Below are 17,258 nucleotides of genomic sequence, written 5' to 3' on the forward strand. Positions count from 1 at the left end.
ACCATCATCATCATTACCAGTCGCAACAGCAGCATCATATTAGTTCTGCAACAGCAGCAACATCATCTTCTTCAGCAACATCAACATCATCATCATCATCAACGTCTTCATCGCATGGCATTGGTGCAGTGGTTCATATGGGTGGCAGCCTTAACGGTTGTAACGGCAGCGCCGTTAGTCGCCTATCACAATCGACGGGCATGTCCCCACGCGAGCTATCTGAAAACGATGATCTGGCCACATCGCTGATATTGGATCCACATTTGGGCTTTCAGACGCACAAAATGAATATACGCTTTAGGCCCCTGAAAGTGGATACACAGCAGCTGAAAGCGATTGTCGATGACTTTATACACACACAGAACTATGACATTGCCATACAGCGCATCTTCGATGGACCCTGGATACCTCGTCACCTCAAGAATAAGAACAAGATAGCCACCAAGCGGCTGCACGATCATGTAAGTGGCTTTAAATCCACAAATTGCTTCTCAGGTGTTGGTATTACCGTAAAAATGCAGCTTGAATTGTTATCGATAGCAGATATCTACTGCTACTGCTACAGATCAGAAAATCAATCATAAAATTGATTTATATGGTACATGCAATGCATTGGTAAAAAATAACATCTGTGAGATGCCATTTGTGTCTATCTCTCTCCCTCTGTCTCTTACACTTGTTCTTCGAAAATACTAATTTGAACAAAAACTATCTTTTCTATCCTACATAATCAGATTGTACGTTATTTGCGTGTGTTCGACAAGGACAGTGGCTTTGCGATCGAGGCATGCTATCGATATTCGCTGGAGGAGCAACGTGGTGCGAAAATTAGTTCAACGAAGCGTTGGTCGAAGAACGAAAAAATCGAATGCCTGGTCGGTTGCATTGCCGAGCTGACGGAGGCCGAGGAGGCAGCGCTGTTGCATTCGGGCAAAAATGATTTCTCTGTGATGTATAGTTGCCGCAAGAACTGCGCTCAACTGTGGCTGGGACCCGCCGCCTACATCAATCACGATTGCCGTGCGAATTGCAAGTTCCTTGCCACGGGCCGGGACACGGCGTGCGTGAAGGTGTTGCGTGACATTGAGGTGGGCGAGGAGATTACGTGTTTCTATGGAGAGGATTTCTTTGGCGATAGCAATCGATACTGCGAGTGCGAGACGTGCGAGCGACGCGGGACAGGCGCCTTTGCGGGCAAGCACTCGGCAAATCAGTTAAATGAGGCAATGCTTGGTTTGACCAACGGCTTAGGCTTGGGGCTGGGCCTGGGCGCTGCCGGCGGCGCCAATGGCGGAGGCTATCGCTTACGTGAGACGGACAATCGCATCAATCGCATCAAGAGTCGCGCCAACAGCACCAACAGCACCTCCAATAGCAACAGTAACGACAGCAGCAGCAATGCGGGCAACAACAACAGCAGCAACATAAATGGTGTTGTTGCACCGACAGCAGCAACAGCTGCAGCCACAGCTGCTGTTGGTAGGCCTAAGAGCAGCAGCCTGGAGCTGAATGCAGCAGCCTTGTCGCTGGACAAGAAGCAGCCCAATGTGATTGTCTCACCGCTGACTATGAAAGAGCTGCGACAGAAGGGCATGACTAAGTACGATGCCGAAATGATAATGGCTAATGCGGCCTATCATCAACAGCAGCAGCAGCAGCATCACCATCCGCATCAGCCGCAGCATCATCATCATCATCACCATATGCATCATTTTCACACTCACCTGCCACACACAACAGGAGCAGCAGCTGCTGCCGCAACAGCCAGTAGTAACGCTGCTGAAGCCGCCAGCCAGGCGACAGCCATGCAAAAGCCACAGGCAGCTGCCGAGCTGAGTAATGGGCGAGCTGCTATTGCTGCTGCCGCTGCCGCTGCTGCTGCAACGTTACGCAAATCGACGCGTGTGAACAGCACCAGCAGTACCATTTCGACAGCATCCACTGATGAACCGCCATTGGGCTGTGCAACAGCAACAGCGACTGCAACTGCAACAACAACGACTACAACAATGGCCAATAAGGCGCCTGTGGTACTGGTACCGCGTTATAAGCCAGCTGCTGTTGCAGCATTGCAGCAGCAGCAACAACAGCTACAACAACAACGGCAGCAGCAGCAGCAACAACAGCAGCAGCAACAACGCCAGCAGCAGCAACGCCAGCAGCAGCGGCAGCTTAGACGCAGCGAGCGGCAAACGCAGCGTCAAAAGGTCAGTAAGGATGCAGCACAGATACTGGGCAAATATCTAACGGATAGCGAGAGCAGCGATACGGATTTGCACCACCACCAACAACAGCAGCTAAAGCAGCAATGCAACGAAGTAGCAGCAGCAGCAACTACACAAGAGAAGCGCGTAACACGCAACAGCGCCGGACGTGCAGCAGCAGCAGCGGCTGCAGCAGCAGCTGCGACAACAGCAACAATAACTGCCAGCAACAACAGCAACAGTAACAGCAGCAACATAAAAACAACGATTACAAATTGTAATAATTTAAATATTAGTAATAGCTGTAGAAATAATGTTAGCGCTAGATTTAGTGATCGCAAACTAAAATCGACCGAGCCGGCGGCAGCGGCAGCGGCAGCAACAGCAGCAGCAGCAGCAACGGCATCAACAGCTTCTTTAGCGAACATGATGATGCCCTCGTCGTCAAACTGCTCCACGGCAGGTGAGCAGCAGGAACAGGCAACGGCAGCAGCAGCAGCATCAGCCACATCAAGACGTAGTCGCAGCAACAGTCCCGCATATAAAAAGAACCTATTGTCTAGCTTTGAGCAGACTAGCGCAGGCAACAACAAGCGTCAAGCGACAACAACAGCAGCAGCAGCAACACCTGTTGATGATTCCCCACACAAGCAGAAGCGCAGTCGACGTGCCGCTGCGTTGGCAGCTGCAGAGCATATACACTGCGAGGCTGTTGGTGGCGTGCTGCAACGTAAGCGTCAACATACAACAGCAGCAGCAGCAACAACAGCGACATCAACAGCAGCAGCAACAGCAGCCGTAATTAGCAGCAGCACTGTGGAGCCGCTTCTAAAGACTCCAGAGCGACGGCTAAAGCTGACTTTAAGAATGAAACGTTCGCCGATTCTCGATGAGGTTTTCGAGCTCGGCACAAGCTTGGGCGAGGATCGACAACATGCACTACAAAATGGACATATTGCTGGCAGCCGAACGGGACAAGCGGGCAACAATACGCACAGCAACAGTAGCGGCAGCAATAGTGGCAATCAAAACAACAGCAGCAATAACAATCAAAACAACAGCAGCAGCAGCAGCAGCAGCAGTGGCGCCAACAACAACAATGCCAACAGCAGCAGCAGCAGCGGCATTGAATATGAAATATTGCGCATGGAAGGCATTTCGGAGCATGGTAACGATGATGATGACGATGAGGAGGAGGAGGAGGAAGAGGAAGAAGAGGAGGAGGAGGAGGAGGAGGATGACGGTGAAGCTGAGGCTGAAGCTGAAGCTGAAGACGAGGAAGCGGCAGACGAGGAGGAGGAAGTTGAAGAACAAGATGTCGACCAGGAGGCAGGGGACTCGGAGCAGCAACAAAAGCAACAACTGGATGCCACCAACTGGCGCAGTAAAGAAAAATCACGACGCAGTCGTCGCCGCGGCTTGAAAACTGTCAGCTGTACACCACCGCCAGCAACAGTTGCTGCCAGCACTAATAGCATCTATGGCACGCCTCAAAAGAAGCGTTTACGCCTAATCTTTGGCAACGAGTCGCATACAATAGACATTCCACCAACACATACAACAGCCACCAATGCCGCAGCAACGTCAGCAAAAGAAGCCAGCGGTGTCGATGAACTCAACAGCAGCAGCGGTGCTGGCAGTGGCACCAGCGATGAATCCTTTAATGCTTCCTACGCCAGCAGCAACAGTAGCAGCGGAGCAACCAGCATGACTGTCAACAACTCGTCGTTGAATAGCAACAGCACGCCAACATCGACGGCATCCGATACAGTTGAAGCGATTGCAACAACCACAACACCAGCAACAGCGGCATCCCCAACAGCAGCAGATGCTACAGCTGCAGCTGCTACTGCTCCTGCTACTGCTACTGCGGCAGCTGCAATAATTGGTCAGCCACGAATGCCTGCAGCTGACTCGCCCACTTCGACAACATCCAGTGTAAGCTCCTTTCAGTCGGCCTGTACCTCGACAACCAATTTCTTTACACGCTCCAAATCGCCGGCAAGCAGCTATCAGCTGAATGGCAGCCGCAGTAACAGTAGTTACATGGGCTACTACCAACAGCAGCAGCAGCAGCAGCAACAACAACAGACAACATTTGGTAGCACCAAACGATGTGCAGAGCAGGCACAGGCTGTCGTTAGCAGTAGCAGCAGCAGTAACCATGCCAATAGCAATAACAGTAACAGCAACAGCAACATAAACAACAACAGCAATAGCAACAGCTCAACAATTAGCAGCAGCAACGGCGCAACAATTGCTGCGAGCAGCGTGTCCAGCACGCACAGCTTTCTTTCCATGCCTAAGCACACCTTTGGCACTTGCGCTCTGCTCGCCCCAACCACCTTTGCCGGCCTGCAACAGCAACAACAACAACAACAGCAGCAACAGCAGGCATGCAAATTGTCTGAACAGCAACAACAGCAGCCAACATCTTCATCGCCACAGCTGCAGCAGCAGCAACAACAACAGCAACATAGCAACAAATAACCAACGACTGATCTCTATGCGAATTGACTGCGCTGCTGCCATTGCCAACAACAACTGCAACAACATTTGAAACCTGCCCCTTGCCTGCTGCTAGCTCTGAAGCTGCCGCCCCAACGCCCTCCCCTCCTTTGTTGTTAACGTTAGGTCTCGTCTGCAGGTGTGTGTATGCTTTAAGCAGTATGGCAACTCTGTCTGTCTGTCAGCAGAGCTTAGTGAGAGTCTCTTATGTCCGCTTGTTCTAATACTATCAACAAAAGTATAACAGTTTGCGTAGTAAAAGAAAGCAAAACCAAACAAGCAAGAAAAACAGGAAGTCTGTTCTTTTAGCATACATTTGATTATACATTTCTTTTTGCTTTTCTTTCTATTTTTCTCCCTTTTCTCTCTCTCTCTCTTTCTTTCTTTCTTTATCTCTCTTTCTCTCTCTCTCTCTCGGCATTGCAGATGGATATTTAAAGCATAAGTGTAGCAAAAAAGCGTGTGTTAAACAAATTGTTGCAGTTGGTGATGGTGGTGGTGTTAATAACAATGCTAATAAGTTTAATAATAATAACAACATCAATAATAATTACAGTAGTAACAGCAACAGCAGCAACATAGTTAAAAAATTAAGAATAGAATTAAAACGCATACAAATCCTGTACAGTTAAAATCAAAACAACAACAACAAAACGAAATGATGTATAACTGTAAACAAATTCAAAGTAAATCAGTGCAACGCCCACTGGAGCAACAACAACTACAGCGCCGCCCAAGGCAGCAGCGAAAGCAGCAGCGACAGCAGTTGGAAAAGCAAGGAATATTAATATTGCCATTGATTGAAGGAGAGGAGCACACACAGACGGCAAAACTCTCAGTCTCTCTCACTCTTACTCTCGGTTATCTTTTAAACATTGTGAACAAAGAAGCAAACGGGAAAAATAACAAACATATAACAAATATATTCTAAATGCAATGCACATCAATACACACATAAACACACACACACATGAATACCCAAAATTATACACAAACGCAATTAGCAGCGGTTTTAGACGCCTTACAATTAAAGATAAATTTATAAAATATTAAAGAAGAAAAAACAAAAGAAACTAAAATACATATTATATTATATTATGTGTATATGAAATGAGAAAACAAGGAATATAAGCCAACAACGTAGAGCAGTAAAAGAACAACAATAACAACAATAGAAGCAAACAATAGCATCAAAAGCAATATATTATATACATATATATGTGTGTATATATGTCCGAACTCAATTTACATATACATATACATACTTATATAGGTGGTATATATAAACAAGAAATGCATACAAGCATTAGTAAACCAAAATTCATTTTACACAAACAAAAATTGTATATAAAAACACAAAAATTAAATAAAAATAAAAGATATATATCTACAACATATATATATATATATATATATATATACATATGCATATAAAATTTATTTAAATAACAATTAAAAAGATAAACATATATTTAAAGAATAAAAAAATAATAATAATAAAAAGAAAAATAACAACAAAAAATAAACGCTGCAAATTGAAAACAAAACAACAATAATTTTGATGACTTGCGAAAAAGTTGTTTCATTCACTATTTTGTATTTGTATTTGTATTTGTATTCCTTTCTTTCGTTATGTTGTTGGAGAGAAGAGAATATACACACATACATGAATACATACGTGTATATGTAGTTACAAGCAAGAATGCAATGTGTATGTGTGTATGTACTTGCAGTAAATTTTGTAAGCCCAGGCAATATAATTCATTGACATTTTCGTGCAGTTCATGTTAGTTTTAATTTATTATTAATAATTTAAATTTACACGTAGTACACACACACACACCTACAAATATGTATTTGGCCCTACAAATCAATTTTGCATAATTATATTACATTTTTTGTGTTTAATTTTTTAAGACTAGCATATAAATTAGTCGATATACAAACAATTATACCATATTTACAAATTCAATAAGTACATATACATACATACATACATAAGTGGAATGCCCGGCGTATCGCTCTGCCTGGAAGCCGCAGCTCCTCGCATTGAGGAATAGCAAAGAATGCAGTTCATATGGAGCGGTTAAAAATATCAAACGTACGCCGCCGCATCAGCTAGTTTTATTTAATATAGTTTTATGATTATTTTTTTTTTAAATATATACAAACATACCGATTCACATGTAATTGTGCTGTGCACTCTTTTGCACGGCAGCAGCGCATACATTCATAATAATAATAAATTAAACAAACTAGGTTTGATCATTAATATTTCTGAGCTTTCCTCTATTAAAAACACGTCCGGTGGGCTGAAGGCGCAGCTGGCCGTTTCTCACGACATTCACGACTCAGACGGCGGCAGGTCCATTTGTCGATTTTCTACTCCCCCGGCAATATTGGATGCCTACAGCATCAATCGATATTTGGTTGATTCTCAAAAGACATCTAAGGTAACGTAAGTGCAACATTTGGAAAATTACAGGGTATTTTGTAATATGCCACGTCCTCAAATGGACGTTACAACTATCATCGATAGATAAGGCCTCCAGTAAATCAACTATCCAATTTCGATTCGAAATTTATCACACTTTGAGAGATACAAACGTTTGCGGGTTACCACGCCCCAAATGGGCGTAGATATATCCGGCATATGTTTTTGCCTTGGGTTGTACACCCGAGTATATATCCCAAATTTGATGCCTATAAATAATCTGATTTGCATAGACCGTTATATAGTCAAATCCGATTTACCACCCCTATAGTGGGCATGGATATATATTATTGGATCGAACCAGTAACTCACGTGCCAAGTCTGGGGTTTCTAGCTCTAATACTGTAGAGCTGTACTGGTTTACCCGATTTTCCACGCCCCTAATGGGCGTAGATATATGCACCATATCTTCTGATCTTGACAATGCGAGTATAACATTTCAAGTTGCAACTCTAGCTCTTCAACTAGAATGGCTTCTGAGTTACTGGAAAATGCATTTGCCGATTTGCCACGCCTCTAGCAGGCTGACTGGGAAAACCTTGACACTATAGTACCAGGGTATACATGAGAATATGTTCCAAATTTCAAGTCTCTAGTTTAAAAGATTTCATTCTACGGGCAGACGGCCGGACAAGATGGCATTGCACAAATAATTCAAGATATTAATTTAGTTCTTTCTTAGATCATAAACTGTTAGATTGTCCAAAAAACGATTGTTAAATAAAAACTAAATCGTAGTCAAAAACCGTTAGAGGGAATACGTGGTTGTAATAAAGCTAACACATATGTACATACATATATTTTGTGTGCAATTTTTTGGCAATTTTGTCATCGAAGGTTACTTTTTTAAAATTCAATGATTCAATTCAACTAAATAATTTGTGCAATAAGAAAAGATGGCTATGCTAATCCATATTTTTGTGCTACCAACGGCCGGACCATTATAGCATTCCCAGTGAACTGGAAACTACGATTAACGGTAATACTTTTACTATTGGAAACATTTCGAAGTAAGCAAGCAAAAAATGACTTCCCTATTTCCAATAGGAATATAAAAAAACCAACAAACTTATGTGTGCAACATGCAATTTCTTATATTAAACAAACTCATGAATTTTAACCTAAGTTTGATATAGATTGAGGACTTGTCTTATGCCTCAAAACACCGAAAATACTCGGCGACGTCAGTATCCTATTATTTCTTTGTGTTGTGTATTGTGTGTGTGTGCTCGCACATGTGTGTGTGTATGCTCGCGCTCGCGTGTGTGTGTTTGGTTGCTGTTGTTGTATTTGTAATTGTATTTCAGTTGCTGCAAGTCTTAGTGTCCATACTTCTGGAAGTCCCATTCACGATTATCAAGTGGGCAGACCTGACGAGTCTTAAGCCAACGAGAAATGCAATGGAAATGAAAAGCATGATTGCAAACGCCCCAGGCAACGGTGCACTCCTCGCTGGTGGCTGATGCCTGATTTGCTTGACATTCGATGCATAAGTCCATTATATGATTGCGGCAAATAGCGCAATTATCCACAACGATATCTGCAATAAGAAATGATTTATTTATTTTTCTTATACACTTACATCGTATTTTGGTTTGGGAGCAGACTTACCCCATGCCCATAGTGCTACGGCATTCCACTGGAAGTACAAAAAAGCATAAGAGAAAAATTAGTTACACGCCATGTTTTTGCAAATTCGCCATTTTGTGTCTTTTTTAATAAAAAAAACAGTTTGCATATGAATAAATTAATGGTATTTACCTTCTTAACTTCAAAACGTTTCTTTTCTCCCTTGCTGCTGCTCGATGGCACTTCGAATTCATCCTCGTCAACCTCCATTGCAAGCAGAAAGCTAGTAAAATTGTTTCTCCGTTCGCTTTGTTTCAATTTATGAGACTGATGCCCGAAACTGAACTCAGATGTCAAACGTCGATATACGATTGCTTATACATCTGTGTTATACGAGTATACGATGACAACTATCGTACACTAAAATGTTAAAATCCTTGAATCGAAGTAGTTTTAATCGATTGTACTGTCAAAAGACACCACTGCTGCCACGATTGAGTGATAGTAGGTTATGCAAAGCGAACAGCTGATTTGACAGCGTGACGTCATTATTTCAGAAAATGGTGGGCGCGCGTTTGAATTTGTATGAAAATCAAACAACTTTGACACTGTTATTTGTCTTAAAACTAGTAGACTAAATAAAACGAGTTGGGCGGCTAATCACATGTTCTATATAGATTCACGAATCGGAAAATATAAAGGTTTTTGCTAATTTTTATACTCTAAATTGTTTTCTAAGCAGTTATTGATCATGCAATCCCTTGACCACTTTTACTCTTGCATATAATGGACTTAACCTTACTATCTAAGGCTTGAATTTGTAAAGCTAAAAAGTTACTACTAAGTATTATGCATTTCCCATCAATCCGCATAATCATACGTACTAATTTCATTCTTTATATTACAAATCCGATGGCCATAGATGATACGCAGCATTGTTAGCTTCTGCCTAAGTTTTAAGAGCTGATTCAGGAGGATTATGTGTTTCCTTAGGTTTCAATACTTATAATCATACAAGTTTACGACTTGGCAATTAATACACAAATATTAGTTCATTCTACCGGATGTTTCTGACATGACATGTTTCTGACAACGTGTACAATTTTAAATGTGTAGGTAAATTGGCATAAATAAACAATACTGATGGCGAAAACCCAGTTAACTATGTCCATCAACCATTCCTGCTGACTTATTGGCCATTTTTGCTGCATTCGAGAGGCCTCCCAGTTCATTCCATTATATAATTAATTTCTTTATTGTATGGTAATAAAATTAGTGATTGACCATTTTAAAGGTATTCACTATTGAAATTTTTTATATATAGTTAGTTTTGGTTGTTTTGAACGACTTAGTCGATCTCTGCTGAAATGCCTTCCAAGCTTCAGCCGGGATAACATAGCAAAATCTGATAATGTGACGTCACAAGAGAGCTGTTAGTTAACATTAAAAGTAACGGGACTGCTCTTTGCGCAACCTACTGTGTCTTTTAACAGTGCACTGCTGCCACTAGGGTACATATGGCAACTGGCTGTGTTGATGCTGTTTAACATTTTACGTTAAGCGTGTGACATCACAGTTTCTGAAATTGTTGCGTGCGCTTAATTACTTGTATAAAAATGAAGCATCTTTGAAGCATCAATTTTCGAATAGGTAGAACAAGACGTAAGCATAAATATATAAATTGGCATAGAAAATCATTAGTTATCGCGAAAACTTGCTCAACTTTATCAACCATTTAATACTATATACATGTCCATTTTCTGCTATGCAATTAAATTATCTACCTAGTGTTTTTATTTAAACGAATTAAAATAAGGGACGCCCATTTTTATGGTGTCGACTACTGATATATCGTAGTTTGGTTGCTTTTTAGCATTTACCGGATCCCTGCTCAAGTGCCCGCCAATCCATAAGTTAGAGGACAAGACAACAGTCGAAAATGAAGCGCCAGAACAGAGCTGTTAGCTAACATTAACATTAATAGCCTGAAGGGCCTCATAACAGTGGCGGTCTTTTAACTCACTCATTAAAGTTGATCTCCGCGGGAAATGGAATCGTCATAGCGAAAGAGCATCCCTAGAGATCGCTAGACGCTAGAATGGATTATGATCTGTTCCAATCGGACGACGATGAGGATATACTCACAGCCTTCTTACAAGCAACACAAAAGCCACAGCCAGAGCCAGCAGAGGAGATACAAAGCAATGATCACCTTGATCATGACGAGTGTATATTGGAGCTGCTGCCCGAGTTCAACTGCGGAGGGAGGGATACTATTAAGACACATACAGACTTTCCCCAACATAGTTTCGTGCGCAATGGATACGCGCTAAAGGCGCCGTTGCCACGCAGTCGGCTGGAAAAATTGTGCTTCGACTTCGAGCCGGAACAGCTGCAAGTCTGCGCTGTCTTGCGCTATGTGCATGGCGAATCGTGGTGAGTAACATAGATGGCATCAATAAATATACATGAGCTATATGTACTCATCTATTATATCCGCCTAGCAAGCAAATACAGAAGCTCAGCGCAGCCATGGCAGGTCAGCAGCAGCTGCAATCCAAGTCCTCGTTGCATGCTGCCAGCAGTTGGTACAAGGCACGCCAGCAGGTCACTCATTACTATCTCTGGCTACTACACGAGGTGGACGAACAGCAGTTGCAGCTACTAGCGCCAGCTATTGTTCAGCTACGTGAGCTAATCAATAGCTGCCTGGACGCGGACACATGGCGCATTCTGTACTTTGCGGAGCATTCCAAGGGCAATGAGTGCCAGGCGCCTGCCTATCATTTTTATCACGGCGCACTCGAATGGCGTCTGCTGGACCTGTGCCTGTTGCACAAATTGCAAGAGCTCGATGCGACGTCACAGCTCGTGTACTTGTCGCAACTGGAGCGCACATTGGACGACTTGGTGCTCTGCGCCAGTTTCTATTATAGAAGCAAACACAGCGCCGAGCTGCTGCACAGTTCGGCTTTTATGTGCCGCTGCTGCAAGGAGTTGTGGCTGGTGCTGCAGCATCAGCATCCGCATCAGCAGCCAACAGACGCAGATACAGATACGGACACTGGCTTCTGGCCATTGCTACACAGAGCCATGCAGCGGCACAAGAAACAGAGTAAGACTTTTAAGTGATCATTGCCGAATAGCTAGTGCTTGACATGAATCTCCTTTCAGTGGATGCTGCGCCTGCGCTGGCCTATCATGAGTTCTACGCTTGGCTGCGCCTGAGCCTTGCGCGCTTGGGCGCCTACGATGCGTGTGGCATGCAGCTGTTGCAGCCAACGCCAGTGTCTGCAGAGGTGCTCCAGACTGGTTGCCTGCTGAGGCAGTTCCTGGCCTGCCAGCCGGATGAGCAGCAGCGGCGTGTCTACCTCTGTTTGCTGGCGCCGCTGCAGCTGCGTTGGGGTCAGCCCGATACGGATGTGATCTGCCAGTTGTGGGAGTGCCTGCATCGATCGCTGAACTGCAACTTTGGCGGGCAGTCTCAGCTGGATCAGCTGTCGTTGATATGCGCCAGTGGATCGGCCTACTTGGAGCGCTATCGCACGCTGCTGGCCAAGCCACTGCCGGATGACTTGAATCTAAGCAGCTTTACGCTGTTCGCCCTGCTGCTGGGCAAGACGCTGCAACAGCTGCCGGCACTTGGCCGCGGCAACCAGGCCCAGAAGCTCCTGGGACGGATCTTCAGCAAGTTTAGTGCAGCGAAGCTGCTCGCGCTCAACGAGTCGGGCATACATCATGTCATTGAGCTGTTCCTTTGCCTACTGCTCACCTATGGTGAGTTCAGGGAGCTGGCGCCGAAGCTGCGCGAAATGCTGCTGTGCCTGGCCTTCGACAAGCTGCCTCCGGCTCGCCGCCAGCTGGCGGCCAAAGGTCACATGGCTGTGCTGTTGCTGCACGCGCAACGTCGCCAGCCGCTCGATGAGTATGTGAGCAAGCTGCTAGCCCAGCTGGCGACTGTGCGCAACGATACGGATGTGGGCGGCATCTTTGCGGCCACGCTGCAGCCCATCTTCGAGCTGGCCGATGACTTCGCCCGTGGGGAGCAGCTGCTGCTGGCGCCCTGGCTAGCCCACTACATCGAGCACAGTGCACAGGCGGCCCAGGAGCGTGTTTGGCAAGCTCTCCATCTGCTTGCCCAGAAGCTGAGGGCCAACATGTCAGCTGGCATGTGGGATGCACTGCAGCAGCATGTGCTCCCACAGCTGCGCGTGCAGTATGTCAGCGGCTACAGCACTTGGCTGCCACAGCTTGCTGCCGACTTCGTGGCACTGGACAGGGATAAGAAATTGCTAGAGGGCCTGCTCCAAGGTGCCGAGCCGGCCAATACGGCAGCTAGTGCGCAGCTGCTGCTCCATGTACTGCGGGACACGGCATCAGGTGGCCAACAGCCGTCCAGCATGCTCATCATTCAGGTGTGGATCAAGTCCCTGGTGCTGCTCAATGCACAGCACGAGGCGGTGCTCGCACTCAATCCGTTCGTCATCCAGCTGGAGGAGGTGTGCGCCTTGGGCCTGGACGCCGACTCGCTGGCAGATCGGGAGCCGCTGTGCGCATTCTTCGGAGCCCTGGGCAGACGCGCACAGCAGCAGGAGGCGTTGGCACACGTCCGCATGCAGCTCAGCCACAAGCTGCATGCGTATGTGGCGCACTTTGACCAGTGGCTGGCGCCACAGAGCCGGCAGGAGCGCCCCGAGCTGGGAGCCCGCTTCTATAACTTTTTGGCAATTGTGATTTATAACTGTCCAACGCTCTGCTATGTCCGCTCAAAGCCCAGCTGCTTCTTCCACCTGGCCATGGTGCGTTTCCTGCTCACCACTCAGCTGCAGGCGGGCGTTGCGCCCGAGGGGCGGCTGCCACAGCTGTTGCACAAGATATTTCCAGTGCTGCTGCAGGGCATTGGACGCCTGCCATATCGCACAGATGCGTATCTCAGCCGCACGCTGGAGCAGCTCGTGCTGCATTGGACACCGCACTTTGGCTTCTCCAGCAACGTGAAGCTGGTGGCGCGTCCATATGCCACGCTCTTGCAAGCGGACTCCGATGGCGAACTGGCGCACTATGTGCTGCAGCATCTGGCGAACCAATTCCTTGCCGTGCAGCGCAGCCAGGCGGGCACGCATGTGGGTCTCATTCTGACTGTGCTGCAACAGCTCTTTGTGGGCTTGGATGACCTGGAGCTGGGACCCGAGGCAGAGGCGCAGCTGTTGACGCTGCTGCGTGCAGTTCACGTGCCGCTGCTCGAGCACGTAATGTTCGTTGGCGAACTGGAGCCCAGTCGGGTGCAGGTGCTCAGTCTCTATGCTGTTCTGGTCAACTTGTCCCAGTTCCAGCGTTCTGCAGCTGCTCGCGACATCTGTTCGACTGATATACGCAACCTGGCTGAGAAGCATTTGGCGCACTGCACCTACTTCTACTTCCAGATGCTCATCAAGCTGGCGGAACGAGCTCCGCAGTTGGTGGCGCCGCTCTTTGGCTTTGTGCGGGAGCAGGCGCACAGCGTCGAGCTGAAACGCGGCGCTGGCGAGGATGTGGGCATACGCAAATGCCTGCAGCGCTTGCAACAGGTGCTCAGGGTTGGTTAATATATAGAGCTATTTAATAAAGTATTTACAAATATATTTGTGGTATTCTAGTAATAAATAAACAGTTGTTTAAAGCCGTAAAGATAAACGTTGACTAACATATCGTCTTGACATAAGTCTTACATGGGGAGATTGCCTAAACTAGTTCAGGTGGTTCTTTTCTAGAAGCGATCTTCAATCACGTCTCCAACACATGCTCCATGAAGTTCAGCAGGGTGCGTGTTAAATGCTGTCGCAGTGTGCGTGCCTCCTCCGTGGAAAGTGTTCGCATTTCAGACAAAAGGTAATCACAAAAAGCGGCATTGGCGTCCGCTTTGGAGCAGCTATCGTCAACACCGTCGTTTAGCACAGCCGACACGTGCGCAAGTGCAGGCGTGCATAAGCGTGCTGCTGGTGATGAGGAGGATTCCGGGCTGGCTGGGACGTCATTAGATAATAATAGAGAATTTGCCGGAGTCGGTGCTGGTGCTGGTGCGAGTCTCGGCGAGATCGATGCAGGTGCCGATGCTGGAGTTTCAGAGGAAATGCTCATCGTGGCCGGCAGTAAAGTAGAGGAGGAGCAGTCAGGACGGCCGCGTGTACGTCGTCGCTTGTCTGACGTAGGCAATGGACTTTGCACAGGTGTAGTCAACTCCTCCTTGAGCTGCAAGCGAAAGGCAAAGAAATCAATTGCAGCCCTATGCAAATATAAACAGATAAATAGTCTACCAAAACATTCGATTGATGAGTCTGACAACTGGAGTTCAAGAAGGACATTTGATTGAAATATCGCCAGACAACAGCGTTCCCGTTCGTCGAGCTAGCGTTATTCATTTTGCTCAAATTTAGACGAAAGGTGACACGAAGCGAGGACCATTTTGTTTTAGCCTCGTTCACGTCAACATCAGCGATGGCCAGCTGGGCCACAACAGCGTTCCAGCAGTGCTTTCTAGCTGACTTATACTGCAGCGGGCCGTCCATCCAAATCGATGGCTCCATCTCCACAGCAGCAATCAAACGGTTAATTTCCTCCTCCTTCCAGTTGTGCTGTATCTTCCTTTTCAACAATTTCCGTTTAACACGTCGCGACTTCTTTGTTGCAGTCGGCAACAGAAGATCGCTATCTTTGTCGCTGATGGCCTGGGTATTCCTTAAAGACAGTTTGAGTGTTTTATCCGTCATATTGTTTGTGTTTTTCCTACTTTTTGATTGACTGTATTTAATAATAAAAGGGAATACTCCAGTTCCAGCAGCAATTATACAAATCTAGCACCGGTGATAAAAGCACTAACTGAAACAACAATAAATTCTGCATGTTTCAGCATGCAAGTGGACAGGCAACAACAATTTCATTTACATGCGCGCATGCAATATCGATAGCCATAGTCAGCTACTTCTCATGGTCGGCGTAAATATCGATAGTCAGCAACTTGCCGCGATTTCAGTTGACAGTTAATGTTGTATTTGCGGCATGTAATGTAAATAAAAACGCCGAAAAATAATTTGTGGCATCAAGAGAGGAGTACAATAACTTATATGTAATTGTAATTGTCATTGACAGATTATTATATAAAAGCACTTTTATTTATTGAGCTTCAATTTACAATTTGTATGTGCCAGTTATAAGCAAAAACTTTCAATTGATTTGTATTCATTAATGTGAAACAATATAAATCTCAATTTATTTACGTTCATAGTAAAAAATAGTCTTATCTGTGGACAACAGCATTTGTATGTTTATTATTGCATACTGATTGTTTAGGTTGCATACCAGCCTTGTGGGAAGGAGCAAACGCGAGTAATACGTCTCGAGATTACAGTTAGACAACGTTCTTGGCCTCTCGTGGTATGCGATTGGTCAAATGCTTGGCGGGTATGAAACCGGTATCGCCTAAATATTTAATTGAGACATTGCCGGACGGACTAATCGTTAGCCATGTGATTGATGCATGATTGATGTTAATGCGCAGCCAACCCTCTGCCGGGAATTGCAAGGCGCGGCAAACAAAGTAACGTATTACATTGCCGTGTCCCACAATTAGCGTATAACTATCCTTCTCCTGATCGGGCAAGGCACGATGGAAATACCGTCGAAAGGCAGCCTCAATCCGTGCACCGTCTCGGAAAAACTGCTGCAAGTGAAGTCAAAGCGTAAAGGGTTAAAATCAGTGCTCAAAATCTTTTATGGAATCAAAATGAACATAATTCCATTTCACTTGGACTACATACCGAGGCTTCTGGCTTCCAGTGTCCAACAGGTGGTTGAGGTGGTATTGGTGCGCCTTCACGCAAATACGAACAACTTTTCACCTTGGTCTTGTCGAAGTCGATTTCATTGAGTATAATCTCTGCAGTTTCCTGCGCCCTGACCATGTTTGAGGCAATCACCTTGTCCCACTTGATGCCAAGCTCGTGCAAACGTTTGCCCGTATATTTTGCCTGTAGCCGGCCGCGATCTGTTAGATGGTGCGTCTCATCCGTTTCACCCACATCGAGATATTCACCATGCCGTATTAGGATGATATGCCTTGCATATTTCGATACATTCTTTTCCAGATCGGCGTTATAGCGATTTTGTTCCTGGGGCTTATCGTTTTTCATGGGCCGTGCCAAGCTCTTAGGGTCGCGGTAATCCCAATTGCTGTCCCACAAGGCGCATTCGCTAATATGTCTCTCGCTGTTCGTCCACGAATTGTGCACCACCTGCAGTGGATCGCGTAGCTTTTGAAAGTAGTAGGCGGCGAAGCCGGCACCAGTGCCGCATGCAAAAGCTGCGAACTTTCTCATTATTTACTGATTGGCGGAGTAGCAAATAAATGACCGTCGCATTTATCAAAAGAAAAATGCGGGACTAAACAGCTGATGATGCACTCATTAGGCGTTGCCATTTTTCTGCGAACGACCACGAGCTTGTTTGCG

At 45.7% G+C, this 17,258-nt stretch overlaps 5 protein-coding genes across 8 annotated transcripts; 2 read left to right on the forward strand and 3 right to left on the reverse strand.

The window, feature by feature from the left end:
- The first annotated feature begins 33 nt into the window (after positions 1 to 33).
- On the forward strand, positions 34 to 5,921 carry LOC6585611 (histone-lysine N-methyltransferase Suv4-20). The gene is made up of 2 exons (XM_044011624.1): positions 34 to 461; positions 735 to 5,921. Exons 1-2 carry the CDS (start codon positions 138 to 140, stop codon positions 4,692 to 4,694), a joined length of 4,284 nt encoding a protein of 1,427 aa, XP_043867559.1. The 5' UTR covers positions 34 to 137; the 3' UTR covers positions 4,695 to 5,921.
- Positions 5,922 to 8,275: 2,354 nt separating this feature from the next.
- On the reverse strand, positions 8,276 to 9,142 carry LOC6585608 (RING-box protein 1A). The gene is made up of 3 exons (XM_002011200.4): positions 8,968 to 9,142; positions 8,818 to 8,845; positions 8,276 to 8,746 (listed from the first exon to the last, which is right to left on the reverse strand). Exons 1-3 carry the CDS (start codon positions 9,043 to 9,045, stop codon positions 8,526 to 8,528), a joined length of 327 nt encoding a protein of 108 aa, XP_002011236.1. The 5' UTR covers positions 9,046 to 9,142; the 3' UTR covers positions 8,276 to 8,525.
- Positions 9,143 to 10,337: 1,195 nt separating this feature from the next.
- LOC6585607 (protein MMS22-like) lies at positions 10,338 to 14,442 on the forward strand. 2 transcript variants are annotated; one of them, XM_044011625.1, is made up of 4 exons: positions 10,338 to 10,437; positions 10,633 to 11,211; positions 11,280 to 11,890; positions 11,950 to 14,442. In XM_044011625.1, exons 2-4 carry the CDS (start codon positions 10,874 to 10,876, stop codon positions 14,358 to 14,360), a joined length of 3,360 nt encoding a protein of 1,119 aa, XP_043867560.1. In that variant the 5' UTR covers positions 10,338 to 10,437; positions 10,633 to 10,873; the 3' UTR covers positions 14,361 to 14,442. The 2 variants fall into 2 exon arrangements, with proteins under 2 accessions (XP_043867560.1, XP_002011235.1); XM_002011199.4 differs by having other exon boundaries at positions 10,345 to 10,437; positions 10,649 to 11,211.
- LOC6585606 lies at positions 14,373 to 15,696 on the reverse strand. Of its 2 annotated transcripts, XM_044011637.1 has the most exons (3): positions 15,542 to 15,696; positions 15,069 to 15,489; positions 14,373 to 15,003 (listed from the first exon to the last, which is right to left on the reverse strand). In XM_044011637.1, exons 2-3 carry the CDS (start codon positions 15,336 to 15,338, stop codon positions 14,539 to 14,541), a joined length of 735 nt encoding a protein of 244 aa, XP_043867572.1. In that variant the 5' UTR covers positions 15,339 to 15,489; positions 15,542 to 15,696; the 3' UTR covers positions 14,373 to 14,538. The 2 variants fall into 2 exon arrangements, with proteins under 2 accessions (XP_043867572.1, XP_002011234.1); XM_002011198.4 differs by having other exon boundaries at positions 15,069 to 15,696.
- A 205-nt stretch (positions 15,697 to 15,901) lies between these two features.
- On the reverse strand, positions 15,902 to 17,196 carry LOC6585605 (serine/threonine-protein phosphatase Pgam5, mitochondrial). 2 transcript variants are annotated; one of them, XM_015160963.3, is made up of 2 exons: positions 16,569 to 17,196; positions 15,902 to 16,468 (listed from the first exon to the last, which is right to left on the reverse strand). In XM_015160963.3, exons 1-2 carry the CDS (start codon positions 17,124 to 17,126, stop codon positions 16,160 to 16,162), a joined length of 867 nt encoding a protein of 288 aa, XP_015016449.1. In that variant the 5' UTR covers positions 17,127 to 17,196; the 3' UTR covers positions 15,902 to 16,159. The 2 variants fall into 2 exon arrangements, with proteins under 2 accessions (XP_015016449.1, XP_002011233.1); XM_002011197.4 differs by having other exon boundaries at positions 15,902 to 16,471; positions 16,569 to 17,194.
- Positions 17,197 to 17,258: the final 62 nt, after the last annotated feature.

Source organism: Drosophila mojavensis, unplaced genomic scaffold (genome assembly GCF_018153725.1).
Source record: "Drosophila mojavensis isolate 15081-1352.22 unplaced genomic scaffold, ASM1815372v1 contig_136, whole genome shotgun sequence".
NCBI lineage: Eukaryota > Metazoa > Arthropoda > Insecta > Diptera > Drosophilidae > Drosophila > Drosophila mojavensis.